Source organism: Mesoplodon bidens, assembly GCF_964165515.1.
Source record: "Mesoplodon bidens genome assembly, chromosome: 6".
Classification (NCBI taxonomy): domain Eukaryota; kingdom Metazoa; phylum Chordata; class Mammalia; order Artiodactyla; family Ziphiidae; genus Mesoplodon; species Mesoplodon bidens.
The window spans coordinates 8,444,625-8,466,831 of NC_138162.1; the positions used below are offsets into that span (position 1 = coordinate 8,444,625).

The 22,207-nt window shown below is 43.0% G+C and overlaps 1 protein-coding gene across 1 annotated transcript in view; it reads right to left on the bottom strand.

The window, feature by feature from the left end:
* Positions 1-22,207, bottom strand: part of GARNL3 (GTPase activating Rap/RanGAP domain like 3) — a 154,277-nt gene that overhangs the window by 71,787 nt on the left and 60,283 nt on the right. The window contains exons 4-6 of the mRNA XM_081237472.1: positions 13,264-13,338; positions 2,352-2,451; positions 397-515 (exon numbers count right to left, since the gene is read on the bottom strand). Coding sequence (XP_081093598.1) covers positions 397-515; positions 2,352-2,451; positions 13,264-13,338 — 294 coding nt within the window. The remainder of the gene's footprint in view (positions 1-396; positions 516-2,351; positions 2,452-13,263; positions 13,339-22,207) is intronic.

Consider the following 22,207-nt stretch of genomic DNA (forward strand, 5'->3'; position numbering starts at 1 on the left):
GAAATCCTAGAAGCACAGCTGATTCAGCAGTTGACCAACTGACTCATGGAAACAGGAGCCCCCCAGGGGCTGTGCCCATGTAACAGTATTATATTCCTCCACTAAATCTTGTTTCTTTTAGCTGAAGGTGTGCCAGCTCATCACTTTCAGTATCAGTAACAGCGATAATAACATAGTTGTGTATTCCGAGAGGGCAGAGATTGAGGGGAATGAACACGTCTACTTAGTGGCTTATGTAGGAAAAATTGCTCTTAAACTCAGAGTGTGAAGGTCTCCCCTGTGAACAGGATAATCCTCAGTAGCCAAACTCAAAAACCCTAGTAGAAAAAGGCTGACAATGACACTGATTAAACTCTGGAGTGGTGCTGAAACTCCAGGTGCAGGTCTGATACTCACTGTTTTCCTCCAAAGGATTGCACGGTATTGAGGGACACGCTGATTGTTTTGGTCAGAGAGGGTCACCGACAGGAAGAAGGGGCTCTTCTCCGCATCATTTCCAATGTAGTTCTGATGGACTGGAAAAGAGGCAGGTTCAGAACAGTGAAGATGCAGCCGGCTCCTCCAGGCACTGGGAGCAGTGGGCATGGCAGGTGGCAGCCAGCCCTTCCCACAGGGTCAGGGAACAGTCATCTCCAGCCCAGCTCGGAAAAGAACCTGGTTACTCTATCCTAATCATGCTCTCCTGTCCCCCCTTGCCAGGGATGGACTCAGGAATGAACATGTGACCCAATTCTGGACAATGAGACAGGAGGAAAAGTGTGTCAAGGGGTTTTTGGAAGGGCTTCCTCACTCCTGAAGATGGCCTTCTTTTCCCCTGGACACAGTGGTGTCTAGAAGTGATGCCTGGAATTGCTGCAACCATCTTGTGACCCTGAGGAAGGCCAGCATGGATGACATCACCAAGCCTCTGACTCCACCAACCCCAGAGCTTGCCCTACCTCTGGGTCTCTTGTTGTCTCCCTTATTGTTTAAGCCCGTTGAGGCAGCTGAAGGCATCCAAGCACTATGCTTTCAAGCATTTGGGAAGATAGCAACTTTCCCCCAATTTCTTTCTTTCTTTTTTTTTTTTTTTTTTTTGCGGTACGCGGGCCTCTCACTGTTGTGGCCTCTCCCGTTGTGGAGCACAGGCTCCAGACGCGCAGGCTCAGCGGCCATGGCTCACGGGCCTAGCTACTCCGCGGCATGTGGGATCTTCCCGGACCGGGGCACGAACCCGTGTCCCCTGCATTGGCAGGCGGATTCTCAGCCACTGCGCCACCAGGGAAGCCCCCCAATTTCTTTCTTTATAAAGAGATATGTCTTGCCAAATAAGTGAACTTCTTGGAATAATACAGTATCCGATTTTTAAAAAGACATCATTTGGGTCTGCTCACTCTCATTTTATAGCTCAAGTATCACACCTTCTACAAATAAATAAATGCATTAGCCTGATAAGCAATTTATCTAACCCATTTCTAATCCTGCCATAGTGATTATTCTTCCATTCCCATTGCTTTCTGTCGCTAACCACGCTCCTGTTTTCCACCTTTCCATATATGTTCACATGAGCCCTTCACTTCAAATGTACATCACTATTCATGACAGAGCTCTTGGTATGTGCCAGGCACCAGGCTTAGTGTGCCTCACTGACACTTCTGTTCAAACCTCCTAGGTATGTACTAGTAATACCCCCACTTTACAGATAAGGAATTAAGACTCAGAGAAGTGGCAGTAACTAGTGTTAAGGTCCTATGTTGATAACGGCAGAACCAGGATTCAAACAGTCCGTAGTCTCCATGAGGGCAGGAATCATAGCTGCCTTTGCAAGAGCACATTTCCTGGCACATGGTAAGTGATAAACAAATCCTGGTCACCAGAGCCTACAGCGTAATGCCTCTCTGCTCTGCATTAGCCCTGGAGCTCAGGGAATCGTTTCTCCCCCTCACTGCCTTCAACTAAGTGTTCAAAGCCCACTGTAGACCGGGTAAGTGCCTTGTTAAGTCTAAAATTGTTTTGTGCCCTGCAAATTCTTCTCATCTCGCAAATCACTCATTCATACTATCTAATCCTCTTTAACTCCCCAGGGACAAAAATAACTAGCAAAAACTAACTAAATAAAAAATTTTAAGATAAAAATATAAAATAAAAAATAAAATATAAATAACAAATTTAAAACGGAGGAAAACCTACTAGGGCTGAATCTTCAAAGCTTACAAATCTACAAAGCTTACAACTGACCTTGAAATGAAATGCCCTGACCTCAGTGTCCCTAAACTGATAAGTTTCACACATATAGGGTACCAGAAATTATACCAACACTAATTTTCATTCTGAATATCCTTTCTTTCCAACCACTGTAATGACATAATTACCTTGTCCTAAAAAATACTTGAAATACCATCTGGTGTGGTATTCTGGGTTCTCTAAGTGCACGTCTGTCCTTCGCCAAGTGCCTGGCAGAGCAGTTGCATTCTGTAATGGAACAAAGTTATGCCATTAAGAGGCTTATTTAGAAAGTAAACAAGGTAGCAATGAACCAGATGCCAAAGAACCAGAAAAGTCACTGTTAAAAGTGTACAAACAGGGCTGTAACCACATGTTCTCATTAGAAAAGACACCTGTCAAAATCCACATCATAGAAATGTTCTGAAGGTCCTTGGGGTGTAGGAAAAAGCACCAGGTGAACCAGTGAGTTAAGCAATTTCTAACTTGAGTTTAAAGTTTTTCTCCTTTCTGGGCTGAAGCTTCCACAACATTTGGGAGTTGGTGCCCGCAGAGGCACGCCCTTCTGTTTGTTACCCTGTAACAGGCACATTTCACCTGGAACACATCTCGGCAGCATCTTATTTGAGTTCATATTCTTTGTAGAATTTTAAAAATTTACTGTAACTCAATTAATGTGGAAAACATGGATAAACATAACGAATAATCCGAATCCTCTATCCAAAGATATAATCGCTATTAATGATTTGATATGGTTTCCTCAAATTTTTCCCCTACATGTACATACGTACTTTTCTTACCAAAATGGAATCATACTAAATATACAGTTTGAAACTCCATTGACATCTACATTGTGCCCTGTGTGTAAGACAGACTGCTGGAACATTCTTTTCTCATTCTGACATGGCTCTAGTGATTTACTGGATGTCTGTGGTCAGTTTCTTTATCATGTTGAAGAAGTTCCCTTCAATTCCAAGTTTATAAAGTGGTTTTCTCAGAAATGAATATTGAATTTTACTGAAAGCTTTTTTTTTTTGGCAACTATTTAGCAAATAGGTTAAATGGGGAAAATCATAGTCATGTAATAAATTATACCATTGGCTCTTCTTATACTGAATGGTTCTTAGATTTCTGGAAGACACCCTTATAGGTATTCTGTTGATATACTGTATTGCTGGATTAAAAAAAATGACTTATGTATCATATTTGTTGGTGAGATGAATCTTTAGGTTTCTTTTCAGTATATATTTCTGTCATGCTTTCAGGGTTATATTACTTTATAAAGTGAATTAGGATGCTTTCTGTCTTTCTCACTGCTCTGGAAATAATGACGTTCACGGAAAGAGCTCTAAGTGCCAAGTATTAGGCCACACACTTTACATGAATTATCTCCATAGTATCTCCACCAACTCATGAGATAGAGTCGATTTTATCCCCTTACTTTCAGATGAGGAAATTGATGCTTAGATAATTTAAGTTTGTTGCCTAAGGTTGCAGAAATAATAAGCAGTGGAGCTAAAACAAATCAGTTCCAATGTCAGAGTGTTTTTTTTCTTTTTTAAAATCTTAACCATTATATCATCTTCTGAATCTTTTACTTAATGTTATGCCTTTTTAATCTATCAAGGGGTAAAAAGTAGGTTAAAATTCTTAGTATTATTGTGCCTTTATTGAATTTTCTTGACTTTAAAAAAATCAGCGATATATATATATATATATACATATATATATATATCCCCCCACACCCACACCCATATATATAAATTTTTATTTGGCAGTGATTTTAAACTTACATAAAAGTTGCAAGAATAAGAGGAGTGCAAAAAGCATCTGTATGCCCTTTACCAGATTCACCTACTGCTAACATTTTATCCCATTATTCACTTGTTCACTACTCTCTATCCCTCTACACACACACGCACACACACTTCTTCCCAAATCATTTAAGGCTAAATTGCATAAATAATAGCCCTTTATTCCTAAATACTTCAATGTGTATTTCCCAAGTATAGGAGTATCTTCTTACATAACCACCATAAATCCTAACTATTTTAAGTATGGCCTACTTTATAGAGGATTTCAAAGATACAGAAACTTCCTATAGCATTTTAAGGTGACAGTTACACAGGAACACAGTATTTACTTGACATCAACAAGAATGTTAGGAGGAAATATTCTGATGAGCACATATTCCAATCAAAGTTTAACATTACAAACACCCATGCTAATTTTATCCCTTTTAGACAATTATTTGCTAAAAGGTATTATGCAGTAATGAACTCAAATTCTTCTATGCTGCAGATGTGCCTGAACATGCCCACAGGGTTGAATGAGTCTTGAGACTGAGAAATCCTGAATCATTTCTGCATCAAATTCCAAAGCCCACAAAAGCTCCTTGTTGCTTTCCTTGTTTTGCTTTGTTTAACCACATTTATACTTGCGGGATGTGAAGGATGAAGACTGTATATGGCCAGGATATTGTGAAGAGAATTTAATCAAAATCCATGTATAACACCCCCATTTTATCTGAATGTTCTCTAATACTTGACTTTAAGCAGGGAGTCCACACAACACAAGCACTCAGGCTACAAATGAGATCCACAGTTTTATATAATGCTTGTGATTTTTCAGAGCCTCTTCCAGAGTGAGTTTAATTAATGAATGAATGCTTTTAAACTGACTTTCCTTCACTTTCTAGGTTAAATTGCTGAAAGAACACTGACAATAAAGAAGATGGATTAAAAAAAACAAAAAATTTGAATTGCAAATATAAATATAAGCTGGTTGAAAAAAGTTAGATCATACAAAAATTAAAATGCTTTTTTTCCCCTCAACCCCCATGTCCTAATCTACTTCCTTGCCATATAATAACCATGTTACCAGATTGGTTTGGATAGTCCCAGGTCTTTTTATGCATTTACAAAAATGTGTCTATACATACGTATACACATTCACATACATTTACATACATATGTATATATATACACATAATCTGTTTTCAAAAATGGGATAGTATTATAGGTATTACACTGAAACTTATTTTTTCACTAAAAAAAGAAATCTTAGAAATATTTCTGTTAGTACTTACAGATCTACCTTGTTCCTTTTAACAACTACATAGTTTTTTAAAAAAATTAAACACTTCAGTTGAGTACAGATGTGTAAAATATGTAAACATAAAAGGGTAGAAAGTTAAGGTCCTCTAACTTCTTTCCTGACCTCCCATTTCCACTCCAGAAGCAATTACTATTAAATTCTTAGGTAACCTTTTGGAAATTTTCTTGAATATTGACAAGCAAGTTGATCTTTTTTGTTGTTTTTAAGGAAATGGGATGATATCATACGAATCATTCTGGAACTTGCTTTTATGTCTAGCACTGTATGGTAAATGTTTTTCTACGGTATTACATTTACCTGTACCTCATTCTTTCTAACAGCTACTAAGCATTCCAGTGTCTAAATCATAATTTTCAAAATCATTCCTCTACTGATGGAAACTGATGTTGTTTCCAAGTGGTTTTATTTTTTTATTTTAAAATAACGCTACAGTACACATCCCAGCAGTAGAACTGCTGGCCAAATGATATACACATTTTTTTTTTTTTTTTTTTTTCGGTATGTGGGCCTCTCACTGCTGTGGCCTCTCCCGTTGCAGAGCACAGGCTCTGGACGCGCAGGCTCATCGGCCATGGCTCACGGGCCCAGCCGCTCCGCGGCATGTGGGATCTTCCCGAACCGGGGCACGAACCCGTGTCCCCTGCACCGGCAGGCAGACTCTCAACCACTGCACCACCAGGGAAGCCCTACACATTTTTAATGATTGCTAATTGCCTTCCCCAAAGACTGTGCTCATCTACATGTCCCCCAACAGTGTGTAAGAGAATCCTCCCCGTGCTAAGGAAGAGATCTATAAAAAGCTGAAAGATTGTGCCCTCTGCTCCACCAAATACTAATTGATACATACCAGTGAGCTGTAAGGGAGGTTTCCAGGGATCTACCCAAGGGTCACAGTCATTTTAATTAATAATCTGAATGAGCACACAGATGGCAGGATAAGCACATCTGAAGGTAATATAAAGATTCTCGGGCCTCCCTGGTGGCGCAGTGGTTGAGAGTCCGCCTGCCGATGCAGGGGATACGGGTTCGTGCCCCGGTCTGGGAGGATCCCATATGCCGCGGAGCGGCTGGGCCCGTGAGCCATGGCCGCTGAGCCTGCGCATCCGGAGCCTGTGCTCCGCAACGGGAGAGGCCACAACAGTGAGAGGCCCGCATACTGAAAAAAAAAAAAAAAAAAAAAAAAAAGATTCTCACTGGGTTAGCTAATAGGACAGGTGACAGAATCAAGATGTCAAAAAAACCTCTTGACACTTAGCAATTACAGGACACACTAATGAGATTAAATTCAGTGTGGACAATGCAGAGTCCTACATTTAGGTACAAATACAAATTGTACAAGTAAAGGGTGGAGAAGGCCAGGTGCTACAAAGTAGGAATTCTCTCTCTTTTTTACCCAGTAGGAGATTGAGGCTCCGTGACATTGAGTCATAAACTGGTAAGTGGTAGAGCTGAGGTCTGAACCCAGGTTTGCTTGACTCCAAAACTGTCTCCACTATACCATGATGTTGCCTCACAGCTAAATAACAGCACACGTGAAAAAGACTGGAGTTGGGGGTAGCATATCGTAGGTTCGTAATGAGTCCTTGGGCTTCATGAAAAGAGGAGTGTGTGCACAGCAAGGAAGGGGATGAGCCGGCCTCACTCTGTGGCCGTGAGGGGCACCTGGGGCCAGGTGTTCATTCCGAGCACTTCCACCTAAAAGGTCCATAAACCACCTCACATGTGTCCAAGGAGCAGCAGGGAGTGTGATGATAAGTGGAACTGAGTCCATGTCTTAGGAGAAAAACAGCAGATGTCTTGGAAAGCTTGAAGGTCTATCATGCTGAAGAAGGCTCAGCCTTACACTATGGGCTCCAGAAACCATAAATAGAAACTCTGAGTGGAAAATATAGACAGATGAGTTCTGTTCAATAAAAAAAACTTTCTAGCAATGAGAGATGCCGAAAAATGGAAGTAACTTTAGGGCTGTGGTATAATGGGAAATTTATATTTCGGCTTTGTCTCTGGCTCTTGGCACAGAACTCCTAAAACCCTTGGCATTTCCTGAGACATAAGGGTGACAGGAGCATCTTTTGCTCCAATGAGGCAACTCGTGGTGGGCCCCTAGCTAGCTTCAGGATGGGGCCGGTAGCTAGAAAGATCAAGCTTGATTAGAAGCTTGGCACTTTCAGCCCCACCCTGCAACCTTTCGGGAGGGGAGAGGGGCTGGAGATTGAATGAATGAATCAACCATACCCATGTGAGCTTCTGGGTTGGTGACTATATCAAGGTGCTGGGAGGGTGGTGCACCCAAAGAGGGCAGGGGAGCTCTGTGCCCCCATCCCCCATCCCTTGCCCTCTGCATCTCTTCCATTTGCTGTTCCCAAGTTGTATCCTTTGTAATAAATGGGTATGGTAAGTAAAGTGCTTTCCAGAGTTCTGTGAGTCATTTCAGTGAATTACTGAACCCGAGGACGGGGGTTATGGGAACCCCTAACTTTGTAGCCCAGTTAGACGGATGTGTGGGTACCCTAGGGACCTGACATTTGCCACCGGTGTCTGAAGTGAGGGCAGCGTGTGGAACTGAGCCTGAAACCAGTGGAGTCTGACGCTAGCTCCAGGTGGTTCCGGTCAGGATTGAACGGAATTGTAGGGGACTTAGCTGGTGATGGAACTGGTTGGTGTCCCGAGGAAAAACCCTATCAAGGGGGGAGCAAGTTTCCCATCACTGGAGATATATTCAGGCAGGGACAGAGGAGCTAACTGTTGGCAAAGTTGTTGCAGGGGTTCATGCCTTGGGTGGAGGATGGGCCTAGATGAACTCTACGGCAGGGAGGTGTGGTCCACGGGTGGAGGATGGGCCTAGATGAACTCTACGGCAGGGAGGTGTGGTCCACGGGTGGAGGATGGGCCTAGATGAACTCTACGGCAGGGAGGTGTGGTCCACGGGTGGAGGATGGGCCTAGATGAACTCTACGGCAGGGAGGTGTGGTCCACGGGTGGAGGATGGGCCTAGATGAAGTCTACGGCAGGGAGGTGTGGTCCACGGGTGGAGGATGGGCCTAGATGAAGTCTACGGCAGGGAGGTGCGGTCCACGGGTGGAGGATGGGCCTAGATGAAGTCTACGGCAGGGAGGTGTGGTCCACGGGTGGAGGATGGGCCTAGATGAAGTCTACGGCAGGGAGGTGTGGTCCACGGGTGGAGGATGGGCCTAGATGAAGTCTACGGCAGGGAGGTGTGGTCCACGGGTGGAGGATGGGCCTAGATGAAGTCTACGGCAGGAAGGTGCGGTCCACGGGTGGAGGATGGGCCTAGATGAACTCTACGGCAGGGAGGTGCGGTCCACGGGTGGGTGCTGATCTGCTTACAGTCTGTGATGAAGTAGACAGCAGTGGAGAGCGAGTCTTGGGGGCTTAGCTTCCCTAAACAGAACCCAGACCAATCCGGATGTTACTGATTTTGGTAGTGAGTTGTATGAGTGGGTGCTGCAAACCGGTCATACGTCGTCGTAGGACCACAGAGAGTCCTGCAACAGATTGGAACTAAAAAAGCAGGCCCTTCACCACACACAGTCTGAGAAGCACTGCTCAGAGCCTGGGCCTCACCGTGACGTCCTTATGACACGCCCCGTGTGTGTTTTCTCCACAGGAGTTACCAAAATTTGCAATCGTCTTATGTATCTGTGTTATTTATTGACCACTCTCCTGCCTGTCTGTGAGCCCACGGGGGCAGGGACCCTAGCAGTCAGCAGTCTTATTCATTCCCGCATCACCAGCGCTCAGCCTGTCTGGCACCGAGAAGTGATCCTGCGTGTGGGTTGAATGAATGACTTGATGTATTATAGGAATAGCGCTCCTGATGTAACTTATGTTTTTGGTAATGGTGAGCTAGGTTATTCGACCAAACCTCCCACTGAAGAAACTAAAAGCATTAGACAAATATTAAAGTCATCTCCTTAAAAGCACTGGAGAGCTTACAAGATAGTAAGGAATTACCAGTCAAAACAAAGGCAAGTGGGAACCCGGAGAGGTAAGTGGAGCATGGAAATTCTCTTTAGCTTGAAGACATCTATCGATCCTGGCAAAATTACTCTTGGGTTTTGGTGACCTCAAGAGGCAAGAGGGCAAAGAATCAAACCCCCAGGATCCACTGAAGTAGGTAGGTCTATAGGAGACCCACCCCACATTAAGCTGGGACCCCCAAAGGGTTACACATTCAAGAAAAGAGTGAACTGGAAGAGACCACCTTTACCCCAAAGACTCCAAGGAAGCCTGCCACAGTACTGAGTGGAGGAGTGTCTCTGAGGTGCTGTGACCACAAGCCAGCCTTCATGTAAAGTTGCAGCTCCATCCTGTATCTTGGCTTAAAGGGTTTATTTCAAGCTGGGACTTTAGTTTAAAGGTGTCTGGCAAAAGCAAATGCAAACCCTCCCTCTGATTCTGACACCAATTCTAATATGTGGTTTCCCCCCACACCACCAAGCAATTCTCCGACACCACCTGGGTGTCCTGTAATTCAACTCAATTCTGACACTGTCTACCTGGAGACAGTGTCGGATCCCACAGGCTAAGGGCTCAGTCCTACAAGACTGCTTCTGACGTCTGCAACTTCTGCTGCAAACTGTAAATCCTGGTGGTCACCTGTGCTTCTGATCAACTGGCTATAGCTTGAAGGTTCCCATGACCCTCTCCTTGGGTTCGATTAATTTGCTAGAGCACAGACCTCAGAGAAACACTTGACTACTTAGATTACTAGTTTATTATAAAAGGATATAACTCAGGAACAGCCAGATGGAAGAGATGCATGGGGCAAGGTATGTGGATGTGGGAGGGGGTGTGGAGTGCCCATGCTCTCGGAGCCGGCCACTCTTCTGGAATCTCCAGGTGTTCACCCATCTGGAAGCTCTCTAAACGCTGCCCTCTCAAGTTCTTATGGAGGCTGCATCCCATAGGCACGACTGATTAAATCATTGGCCTTTGGGGATTGAACTCACTCTCCAGCCCCTCTCCCCTCCCAGGAGGCTGGGGTTGGACTGAAGCGCTAACCCTCTAATCACGTGGTTGGTTTCTCTGGTGACCAGCCCCCATCCTTAGGAAACTTAAGGGCTTTCCAGAAATCACTTATTAACATAACAAAAGACACCATGATCACTCTCATTACCTAGAAAATTCCAAGGGTTTTAGGAGCTCTGTGCCAGGAGGAGGTACGAAGACCAAATATGTATTTCTTATTACAAATCACAGGATCACACTCTGTACCAAAAGGCAACACATCCTAAGCCTTATATTATTCCTAAAAAAGTCATCTTCAAGAACAACAAACAGCACACAATCAGGCAGCCAAGCACACAGAGGAGCACAGTACACCATGAGAATATGCCAGGAGAAAAATCTAACAGAGGGCCACAAAAACCCTCACATATTGGAATTATCAGTCACAGATAATAAAACCATTATACTGACTATGTTTAAAGAAATAAAAGACAAATTTGACATTATCCGAAGGGAAGAGTAAACTCTAAAAAGTGACCAAGCAGCCCTGGGTTAGGCAATGGTTTCTTAGATACCATAGGAGAAGCACAAGCAACAGAAGACAAGATAGATGAGCTAGATATTAGCAAATTAAGAAACTTTTATGCTTCAAGGCACACAATCAAGAAAGTGAGAATACAACCTAAGGAATGGGAGAAAATTTTGGCAAATCATATATCTGATAAGGGTCTAGTATCCATACTGTATCAATGCAACGATAAAAGGAAAAATAACTCAGTAATGAAATTGCTTTGCAATTTGTTCATGGGTTTGAAAAACTTCAAGCAGCGTGTTGAGCCTTCTAATGCACTAACTGCTTTAACAAACTCAGAGCAAGCCAGGTTTTTTTTCCTCTGGGTCTCATGTTCCTCCACGGTCTTACACCAGGCTGGGCGCTGGCACTGGCCAGAGCTTTTAACTGAAGACCATGGATATAAACCCAGCCAAGGTGCTCCAATGGAGCACTCATGCTCGGTGGCTTTGGTGGAAACAAAGTTTAAAACAGTATTTGAGCCCACAGAAGCAATCTGAGACAGGACTGTGTTTTGAATGCAACAGACCACAAGGATTTGTTAAATCAGTAACTCCACCAAATGGTTCTAAAGGTGTTAAGTGAACCGCCCATGGCCACACTGTTGGTGAGTTGCGGGGCCATGATTTGAACCCCAGCAGCCTGACTCTGGAGCCACTGTTGCCCATGATCCGCCAAAGGTGATTTCCAGTCCCTGACCTTGTCCTCTGGCATGTGGCATGGCCAGGTGACAGGGCCAGGCAGGAGTGTTTGATAACCAAAGTGCGTGGTGATCCTAGGACTGCATGAAGGCTCCATTTATGTTTTTCTGGGGAGTTGTGGATTTCCTCTAGACACTGGTTTTGGCAGGGGCCAGAGTTGTGCTTATGTGGGGGTGGGGAAAGCCAGTACAGTTTGTTCATTTCGGGCTGGGCTGAAGTTCTGAAAAATTTTGGTAGCAGAAAGATGTGTTGAGGTACAGCAACCTCTGGTATCTTCGGTACTTAGGTGCTCAAAGTAGATACTCGGCCTGGCAGCTGCTAGCTTTCTGAGCACTGGAGGATGAGGACTCGATGCTTCTGCTCCTGACTTAGCTCCTGGGACACCCTTGGCTGCTTGAGTCTGTGAGGATAAGACTGTCTTGTCTCAGGAGCAGGACCATTTGGGGAGGGCTGTTTCCAAGCTTCAGAAGCAAATTTCCCTGGGAGTTCTTTCTTCTATGAAGGTCAGTTGACATTATTCTGGATAAGAAGTATGTGGGCACCTATTCAGGGGTCCAGCCCAAGGTGGGACTGCCCCCTTTGCCTCACAGCAATGGTGAGGTTACCACGTCTGGGTGAAGGGCTTTGCTAAGTTAAGGCAAAGGTGAAGATGAGCAACAACTTCCTGAATGCTGTGGCTTTCAAGTTAAATCCATAGCCCATCACCAAGAAGGTGATTAAGGAAGTGGTCAGGAGGGCAAGGCTGGCCATACAGCACCACTTATGGGAACAACAACAACCATTATTACTATTACAGCTCTCACTCACTGAACTCTCACTATACACTGGGCAGAGCGCTAATAGCTTTAAGAGCTTAGCTCACTGAATCCTCTCGATAATCCCAAGACCGTTTCCTCCTTAGAGATGAAGAATCTGGGCTTCAGAAAGGCTGATTACTTGCCTAGGGTCACACAGCTAGGAGGTGGGGGAGCTGGAACTTGAGCCCAGGCTTGCCTGATGCCAAAGCTGGGGGTGCTGAAGCACTGCAATGGGCTGCCTCTCAGAGAAGCAGCAAGGAAGAAAAAACTGGGGGGCTTAGGTAGCACTCAGCAGTTCTGGGGGTAGACCCCAAGGGATGGAGCGGGCAGTGGAAGATTTAACAAAGAAAGGCCAGCAAGGTGAGTCCCTGTGGCCTATGGCGAGGATGACCAGCAGAGCCCAGAAAGAGGGCTTGGGCCCAAGCAGTGGCAGACAGGAATGGCCTCCTTTCTTGGTGTCTCCTCTGAATAAAGACGGCATCTTATAATCACAGTAATATTTTGCATCTCTCTCCTGGACCCCGACATTGCTCACACGGCAGTTCCAAGCCTACAAGCCTGGCAAAGGGTAAGAGCTAGGGTTCCAGGGGCCATTCACAAAGGGTGCTGTGGCTGTGAATTTGTCTTTTGGTCCCATTGCTGGCAGACCACCTTCATGTGTCTACCTGGCTTTATTACAGATCTTTCAAAGGGTACGCGTCACTCTATTAATAGCACCTTCCATACAGAGAATGATGGCACTTTCCCTTCCTGTTTGCTTCAAGCAAAACTCTGAAGAGCCCTTCTGACCCCTTCCTGGGCTCCATTTAGGCAGGTGTTCTGTGGAAAAGAGGATCACAAGCTGCTCACGGCTGTATCACAGGCACCATGATTGTGTGCTTGGTGATGATACAGACTTCCTTACCTCATCTGAAGAGCCGTTTTCCACTCTGAACCTTCCAGCCCTTTGGATGGCTCCATCGGCATCACTAGAAATAAGCTGGGGGACAAAAGAGCACTCAGTTAGGAAGCTGGGTCACCATTTGCAATGCCCCTTCCATCTGTCCGTATCTGCCTATGAGTAAGTCAAATCCAGTGAGAGCTGGAGGGCCCAGCCTAGAGCTAACAGTCTCTTGGAAGCTCTATCAGCCACGCCCTCGTACAGGTGGGCCCCACAGTCTTTAGGAAGCTGAAGAGTGAGGAACACCTAACCCATAAGAGTGGAAAACAAAAGCATCAAATCTAAATTTGAACATATTCCAATACTGAAGCACTGAGGTGACGCTCCCCACAAGCTTAACCCACGTCGCACGTGGACAAGCGTAGCTCACAGATGGCAACACCGAAAGCCAAGTCTCAAGTTCAGCTGCCTTCACAGGAAAGCCTAAAAAACAATTAATGGCTGGCAGAAACTCAAGGCTCTACTAACATCACAGAAAGCTCTTGTGCTTCATTCAGTTTCAAACAGTTTCCAAAAGGCCAGTTAGTCCCTTCCAAGGCTGCCAGACTGTATTTTAGCTCCAGCAATGCGATGCTTGCAAATAGGCAGGCTCCATTCAAGGAGCTCGGTGCTAAAAAGAGATGAGGTAAACAGAAATCAGTGCTTGGTGCATCAGTCCTAAAATCGCTGACTCAAGATTTAACTTACTTTCTCCTAAATCTTCGAGATTTCTCAGTAGCAACGTAGGAAAATGCCACGTCTTTTTTTTAACCTTTGAGACCTGCCCACAGATTTGCAGAGCTGCCAACAATTTCCAGATCCCAGAAATCCCATTAGAACACACGTGCCCAGAGGGGCACTTCTCAAGTCCTACCCAGGAAAATGACACACAATGTCTTAAGAATGATTATCTCATAGTTTCACTCGTGTTTCAGAGATGTGAAAGTGTGAAAATAAATGGAAAAATGTCAGGGAAAAACTCTACAACTTTCCCTAAGGAAAACTGTTTGAAAAAGATTGATAAACTTTTCCCGCGATAAATACAAAAATAATAGTATCTGATATTTATTGAGCGCTTCTACATGCCATGTACTCCTCTGGCCTTAACATGTGTTATCTCATTTAATTCTCATAAAAACAACCCAAAGTAGGTACTATCATTACTCTCGTTGATGAGTGACGAAACTGAGGCAGAGAAAGGTTAAATAACTAGGCAAGGTTACATCTAAGTCAGTGGTGGGCCTGGGATGTGAACACAGGCAGTCAGACGCCAGAAGCCTGTTATCCTCATCTGACCACTACCCTACTTAACCCTCCTCCATGGAATGTCCATGATAAGGTCCTAACTTATATGTATACCTAACCTATATCCTGCAAAATCATTTCTAAAAACAATTACAAAGAAGATTTTTATGTATATGTTTAGCTTTTATATCATCAGATCATTACACTGTTGATAGACTGAAGATGGGCAACAGAGGCTACGTAGCAAAGGATTTAATTTGCCCAAAAAAGAGGTCTGACCTTTGCGCTCAGCTCCTGCGAGGTGATCTCTAAGCCCTGGGAATGTCCTGCATGAGTGTCTGTTTGCTTGGGGACTTTGAGCCACATGGCAGAGTATGGTGGGCGCTTTGGGTCACACGGTATCAGATCTACCTCTGGACACCAAGACTGAGAAAGGTTTCCCTGGTTGGTGATACTCCATGTGTTCTGTCACACATTGTTGCCAGGAGCCGCAATCAATTACTAATGTCTGCCATAGGCGTATAAAGAGAGAGGGTGACACACACATCCCTGTATTAGAGGTTGGTAGATACAGTCCTCACTAGAGCCAGTCTCATCAAGGAATCAAAGGCTTGGGAGAAGACTGACCATCATTCACTGATTCAGTCATTCATTCACATAACAAGTATAAATAGTGGTGGACTATATTCCAGACACTGCTAGGCACAGGCTATGATTCCCTCTTCCTTTGCTGAGATTAGAGCAAGAAGTTTATCGCTTACCTTGATTGAAAGGTTCAAAAAGAAGAAAGGAAGGACATGTCTAATGATTTGATGGTTAGAAAGAACTTAGCTTCCTCTGAACTATAATCACAAACCCATGAAGACCCTGAACTCCTGCCTTAGTCTAACACGTTTAACTCTATCACCGTCACCATCGCCACCACCACCATCTCCATCAGGTCACTGTCATCTCTCCCCTGGGTGACTGCAACCATCTCCTCACTGGCCTGTGCATCCACCCACCATCACTTCTCTCCAAACCACTCTTCACATCAAAGCGCAGGGGATTCTGGCAACTGCGAATCTGATTGTCCCACAATCCCATCTCTATTGTCCCATCTCTATCCTGGCATCCCCCTCCTTCCCACCAGGGGACGTGCACGCACAGGACCCCCTCACCTGGAAGGTCTTCCTCTCCCCACTTCCCCTCGTGAACTCCTTATCATTCAGTTCCACCACAGCTCCCATTGCTCAGACACCTTCCTTGACCTCACTGCCTGGGAAAAGCTCCCACTGCAAGTCTCAGAGAGGGCCTCAGGGTCCTGAATGCCATTCCTTTGTGCCATCACCTGATTCATGCCCGTCTCTCCTCATGCACCCCCTCCACTCTCATTGAGAAGCTCCAGGAAGACGATGGTTTTCTCACCACTGCCTCCCCAGAGCTATGCTCACTGCCTGACATAGTATTGATACTCACTAAATATTTATTACACAAGAAATCCATGAACAGATGAATGCCAAATCCCTGTGGAAATGACCAAAGGGATATGAGACTGGGAGAAAGATCTACTCTAGCCCCAGAAAGCAAGAAGGTTCATTACTCACCCAAGAAATTTCAAAGAGATTCTACCAGGTCTACGATGAAAGAAAGACCAAGGTGAAGGACAGACCAAATCACCTGAATCACCATTTGCAAGGGAAAGGTAGCCTGAGTAGTAACTTAGTCCAACTAAGGTCAAACTAACACTGCTGAGCTCATGCTGGCAAGGGCTGTCTGAGGTGAGGGGGTGGTATTCGGGCAGTAGGTGGGAAGGAGACCTACCAGTCACACTGGGGAAGTGACTCTCACTGGCAAGTGGAATGGCAGCCCCAGAGCTCCGCTGCCCCACACCTCCCCAACCCCCAGCTGGCTCGGGCAGCTGGCTAAATAAACCAGAGGGTGCCGTGGAGGCTGGTGCTGATGAGGACTGGTACACCACCTGATGTGAAAGGGGACAGTGCTCTAGTGAATGAGGGGTTGAAAAAAATAACACTCCAGGAAAAAAATATCCTTTTAACACAGCAGAGAAACTGTTTCTATCAGTAGTTTTCTTTCTATTATTCCTCATAAGCCTTTGATCTGGCCAATTAAAACTATTAAAAATCTATAAACTCTTCCCTTTGTTGGAAGGAGATTTGACTCAGGAATGACACAATGTCTACTAGAACCCATCTAAATGTCCAGTACTGCACAACCAAGAAGTCCTCTCCTCCGACTCTTTCCACGTGGTACAGAGTTCTGGTTGCCGCCAAAATCCATTCTCACCATCTTCCATAGTAATGGAATTGTAGCCGGACATATGGCTAGACCACAGTTCCCTCAAGGTGGCCATTTGACTTCATATCCCCACTTGCAGGTGGGTCAATGTCCCAGTGGCATGCAGGGATCCCAGCCCTTTAGAGAGGGGAGGTGCCCCCAGACGTGCTCTTTCCCTCCACTGGTTAAACCTCAATGACCAGAGAGACCTCGAAGTCCATACTGAAGACAGTGGGTTCATCCCAAGCCTGAATGTGTGGGGCACAGCCACCCAACAACTTAAAATGCTTGGCTCGATGTGACAGAGAAATACACTTGTTTTTAACTGCATTTTGATGTTCTAAGCCAACTATATACCCTATAACATACCCTACAAGGAAGAACAAAGAAAAAAATCATTAAACCTATGACAAGTCCATAATTTAAAATGTGGAAACTGACTTGAGGTATACGAGCAAATGTTCTAGGAAATATAATTTACTACAAAAAGCACAAGGAAATTTTAGGTCATCACTAATTGTAATAATTTGGGAGGATACTTGATCTATGAATATGGAACAATCTGTGATCAGCTTTCTGATGTAAAAGCATGGTTTCTGAATTTTGAAATGTAGACCACATTTCACAGTGACCATAGTGAATTCAAAATTAGATACTGAGAAGAAAATACCCCCAAAAGAGTAGATTAGAATATCAGTTTGAGATAAATAGAGGAAAATGATTATCAAAAACACAGAGAACATACCTGAGAGAAAAATGCAAGGAATAATGGACTGGGGTGTTATTAAGATGGTCTTTGGGCAGAGAACCCAAGGCCAACCAAATCATTCCGTAGACCAACTACCCTCTGGTAAGGTCCCCTACTAATGAGCTAGACCACAACTAGAGAATGCCTTTATTTACTGCAGACCAGCCCGAAAGGTTTAGAAACAAAGTAGAGAGCAAGGCAATCTGAGAGCTCACCCCTCCAAAGCCAGCAGAGAGGAGGGAGTCAGGCAGTCTCCTCACACAGGAGTATACCTGGCCCTTTGTTATTCTTCAGGAGAAATGTCCAAAAAGGACATTCCCACATGTGCTCTGACCTTTGCAAGCGCTCTGCCTACCCAGGAGTTCAGTGACCAGTAAGATATTTTTTATCTGATCAGTCCGGATCTGCACTCCTAAAGGATGGAGTGAGGGAGAGGGGTAAAATGAGGAAGTGGATAACGGGGAGTTTGGAACACCTCATAGAGGTCATTGGAGAGAACAGCACAGACAATTACAATAAATATCAATGGGCTACACTCCTCTATTACAGGAAGAAAGGCTCAAGGATTGGAAATACAAATGAAATCCAACTAGCTGCAAGAGATAATAAAATAAAACAATACAATAAATACAATAAGATAATCCTGAAAAAGAAAGGCAAAGTTAAAAATATTCATGGTAAGTTGGGGAGAAAATGGTGAGGGAATAATAAAATCAGATGGTAGAACTTAGGAAAAAAATATCATTAAAAAAGTTATGGTACATGGATAGCTAGATCTACTCACCCCCAAAATATAATAATTATAGACACTCATTATAAAACAAAACTCTTATAAATAGATGGAGATTCTAAAATTATAATTATAATGGGGGATTTTAGTATATTTCTCTCTGCTAGGTCAAGGCAAGAAATAGTAAGGAATTACAGAGGAATCAAATAATAAAATTAATAAGCATGATTTAATAGACATATACTGAATTTATCAAGGTACAAACAGAGAATACATACCTTTTAAGAAAATCTATTAAAGTTTTAAAAGCTGATCAAATATTGGATAAAAGCAAGCATGAATAAATTCTGCAAAACAGAAACTATACAGATGATTTTTTTAGTATAGTGCAACTAAATGAGAAATTAGTGTCAAAAGGATAAAAAAGTGGGAAATTTTAAAATATACATCTGAAAAAACTCAAGTAAGAAAACTAAAATTGGACACTATCCAGACATCAACGAAAACAGTACCTATCAAAACAGATAATGCAATAGATGCTGTATTTACAGGAAAATTCATATCCTTAAACGATTTCATCATTAAATAAGAAAGAATAAAAACAATGAACTAAAGCATTAACTGCTAGAAGGTACAAAAAGAACAATGAAATACACCCAAGGAAAGCAGGGGGGAGGAGTCAATAAAAGATCAGAGCAGAAATTACAGATTTAGAAAGGCAGTAGAATTGATAAACACATCCAAGAGATGGCCAGCAAGTCTGATTCTAAAAAGCAAAGAGTGCTCACTTCGGCAGCATGTATACTAAAACTAGAATGATTCAGATAAGATTAGCATGGCCCCTAAGCAAGGATGACATGCAAATTTGTGAAGCATTCCATATTTTTATAAATTAGGACTTTGGGATTAACAGATACACACTACTATGTATAAAATCGATAAACAACAAGGACTTACTGTATAGCACAGGGAACTATATTCAATATCTCGTAATAACTTATAATGAAAAAGAATCTGAAAAAATATATATATACTGTATATACATAAATGTGTATATATACACATATATATAACTGAATCACTTTGCTGTACACCTGAAACTAACACAATAATGTAAATCAATTATATTTCAATAAAATAAAGAAATAAATAAAAATCAAAGACAAACACAAATACACAGAGTGATAATAAAGAAAATATAACTGCTAAGCAGAAAAGAGATTTTTTAAAGTGTGAGAGAATACCATGTGCGACTATGCGACTATTACCAAAAACTTCAGTGAAATGGAAATTTTCTAGGAAAATATACATAATGAAGATTCTTTTAAGGAGAGGAAGAAACCTGAATACACCAGTAACTGTAGAACTGGAGAGGTTGTCAGAACAACACCCCACAGAGGCAGTCCTGGCTCAGAGGGTCTTCAAGGAGGGGAAGGGCCCCATTTCCACCTGCCAGCCACACCCTCACTCACCAGGAACGCAGGGGAGAGTTTCCCTACAGAAGATACAAACAGCAGAATTCTTTTGAGTTTGTTTTGGTGCAGAAGTTCAGGGGAAGGAAATTAACATATATTTAACATCAGTAATGCTAAGAAAAAAGGACACGGTTTTTACGTTATTTTATTTTGTCTAACGTTTCTAACCTGGTCATACACTAAAGGATCGGTACTGAGGAGGACTGCGCCCAAGAGAGAAAAGGGAAAAAGCAAATCAAATCATCACTTGGTTAGGATCTGCCTGGTCCTGTGAGGAATTCCTTTAGAGTTCCTGCATTGGTCAATACTGGAGCCACTAGCCCCATTTAATAAATCTAATTTTAAATTAATTGAGATAAAAAACACTCAGTTCCTCTGTTGCGCTGTCCGTATTTTAAGTGTTCAGTAGCCACAGGTGATGGCTACACTGGACAGAGCAAATGACAAATTTCCACAGTCACGGAAAGTTCTACTTGACAGGACTGTGACATGCTGGACCTTGATGCAACTCTGTGTGACCAAGATCAATTCAGTTTCTCAGGCTGAAACACCTTCAGTTAGTTAAATATACTAAAAATGGTGGAAATTCATGTAATTTAATATCTGGAGTAGACGCTTTCTAATTTCAGCCAAACTGTAACTGATTCATTTAACAGTAAACAGTGTTCAATATCTTAGATGTTTTATTTCTGGAAAAAAGTAATATCCAAGCAATAATATCCATCTGTATGATTTAACAAATTAATGTAAAAGAAAAAATTAAAAAAGGAAGAATAAAGTGTTATTCATTAACTACTGTAAATAAAAGTATTATTAGTTTAATATTAGAGGCAATTAGATGAGAATATTTCCTAAATTAATACAAATACATAAATTTTCAAAAACAAAAGGCTCTTTCCTCTCTACTGAATTGCTTTGTTTCTTTGGGCTGGTGTCTGTTTCCATACCTTAAGCAGCACTAGGATCCCTGCGATCTCTGCTTATCATGCACTGGGTACTTGGCATTCAGGTATATATAAGTCACAGAAACAGTATTTTAACTTAGGAAAAAATCTTTTAAAATTTGTGTAAATTATATCTTTAAAAATAATATTTCAGATTTCCATCCCCTGTCCCTATTTAAAATGAGTGGTTACAGGTGTGGGTTTTGGCACCCAACTGATCAGGTTCAAATCTCAGTTCCACACTTACTAGCTGTGTGACCTTGGGCAAATCACTCAATTTTTCTTCTCTAAATTTCATTTTCCCTATCTCTAAAATGAGGACAATGATTGTAGCCACTTTTAGGCTTGTGGAGACGATTCAATAATATAAAACATGGAATGAGCCTAGAATAGTTTCTGGACATAGGAAGTGCTCAATCCTGTTATAACAATATGTATTTTAATAATAATATGATAATGATTAATATAAAATGCCCTGACTATTGTTAGTATGATTAAACCATTTCAGTGCTGCATTTACACTCTTGGAAGATCTGTTTAAACATTTGTCATTCTTCCAATATTATTGAGAACTAATTTCTCAAGGTCTGTACTAACTGCTGGAATTATAAAGACAAATGCAACATGATCCTTACCCTGGAGGAGCACAGAGAGAGAGAGAAACACACATGTAAACAGATAAATCACACATAACCTGGTTAAATGCCAGAGCACAGAAGTAAGGATGGAGCACTGGGGGCGGTCAGAGGCTGGAGGGACAACTCTGCCTTGGGGAGCGAAGGTTTTGTCGCTATAATGCAATTTATTCTGGAAGATGTACAGGACCTTTGAGAAATGATTTCCAACATAAGTAGATTTTTAAAACTACAAATACTGGTCAAGGAGACCATTTGCATACACAAATCACAGACATGTAGACACCCTGACACACATCCATACCCCTGACTTAGAAAGTATGGCTCAGAAGGGAAGAAAGAAAGTTAAAATGTTTCCATCAGAAAAAGGTGGGGAGATAAGGCCTGAACATGGGTGGAATAAGCCATCCCCTGACTGGCGAGTGCTGCTCCTGGGCCCTTGGTTCACTTCTCCTGGTCAGTCTGGTTCACTTCCGCTGTCTGCAGCGAGAGGCAAGGGAGTGGAGACGGGGACCAGAGGAGATGTTTTCTTCCTCCCACTCTTCACTTCCATCCTCTTCTGCCTGTGCCATGGGGTGGAGAAAAGATTTGGGAGGTTGGGCAGCTGGAGTGCTGGGCACCAGGGCACATGTCAGAGAACCTGAATTGGTTAGAAGATTCTCCAGCTAGGAAGATAATTGTTGGCTAAAGAACAACCAAGGCCTCGGATCTGGGCTCAGACTTATCATCCACATCTCTGGCCACCATCCTCAGCAAACTCAACGTCCATCACAGTGATTTATCTGATGTCTTGAGCTCACGTCCTTCAGCTGTCTCAAATCTAATGACCTCACTTAACTCCATGGCTTTGTCGTCCACTACTAAGACCCCAAACC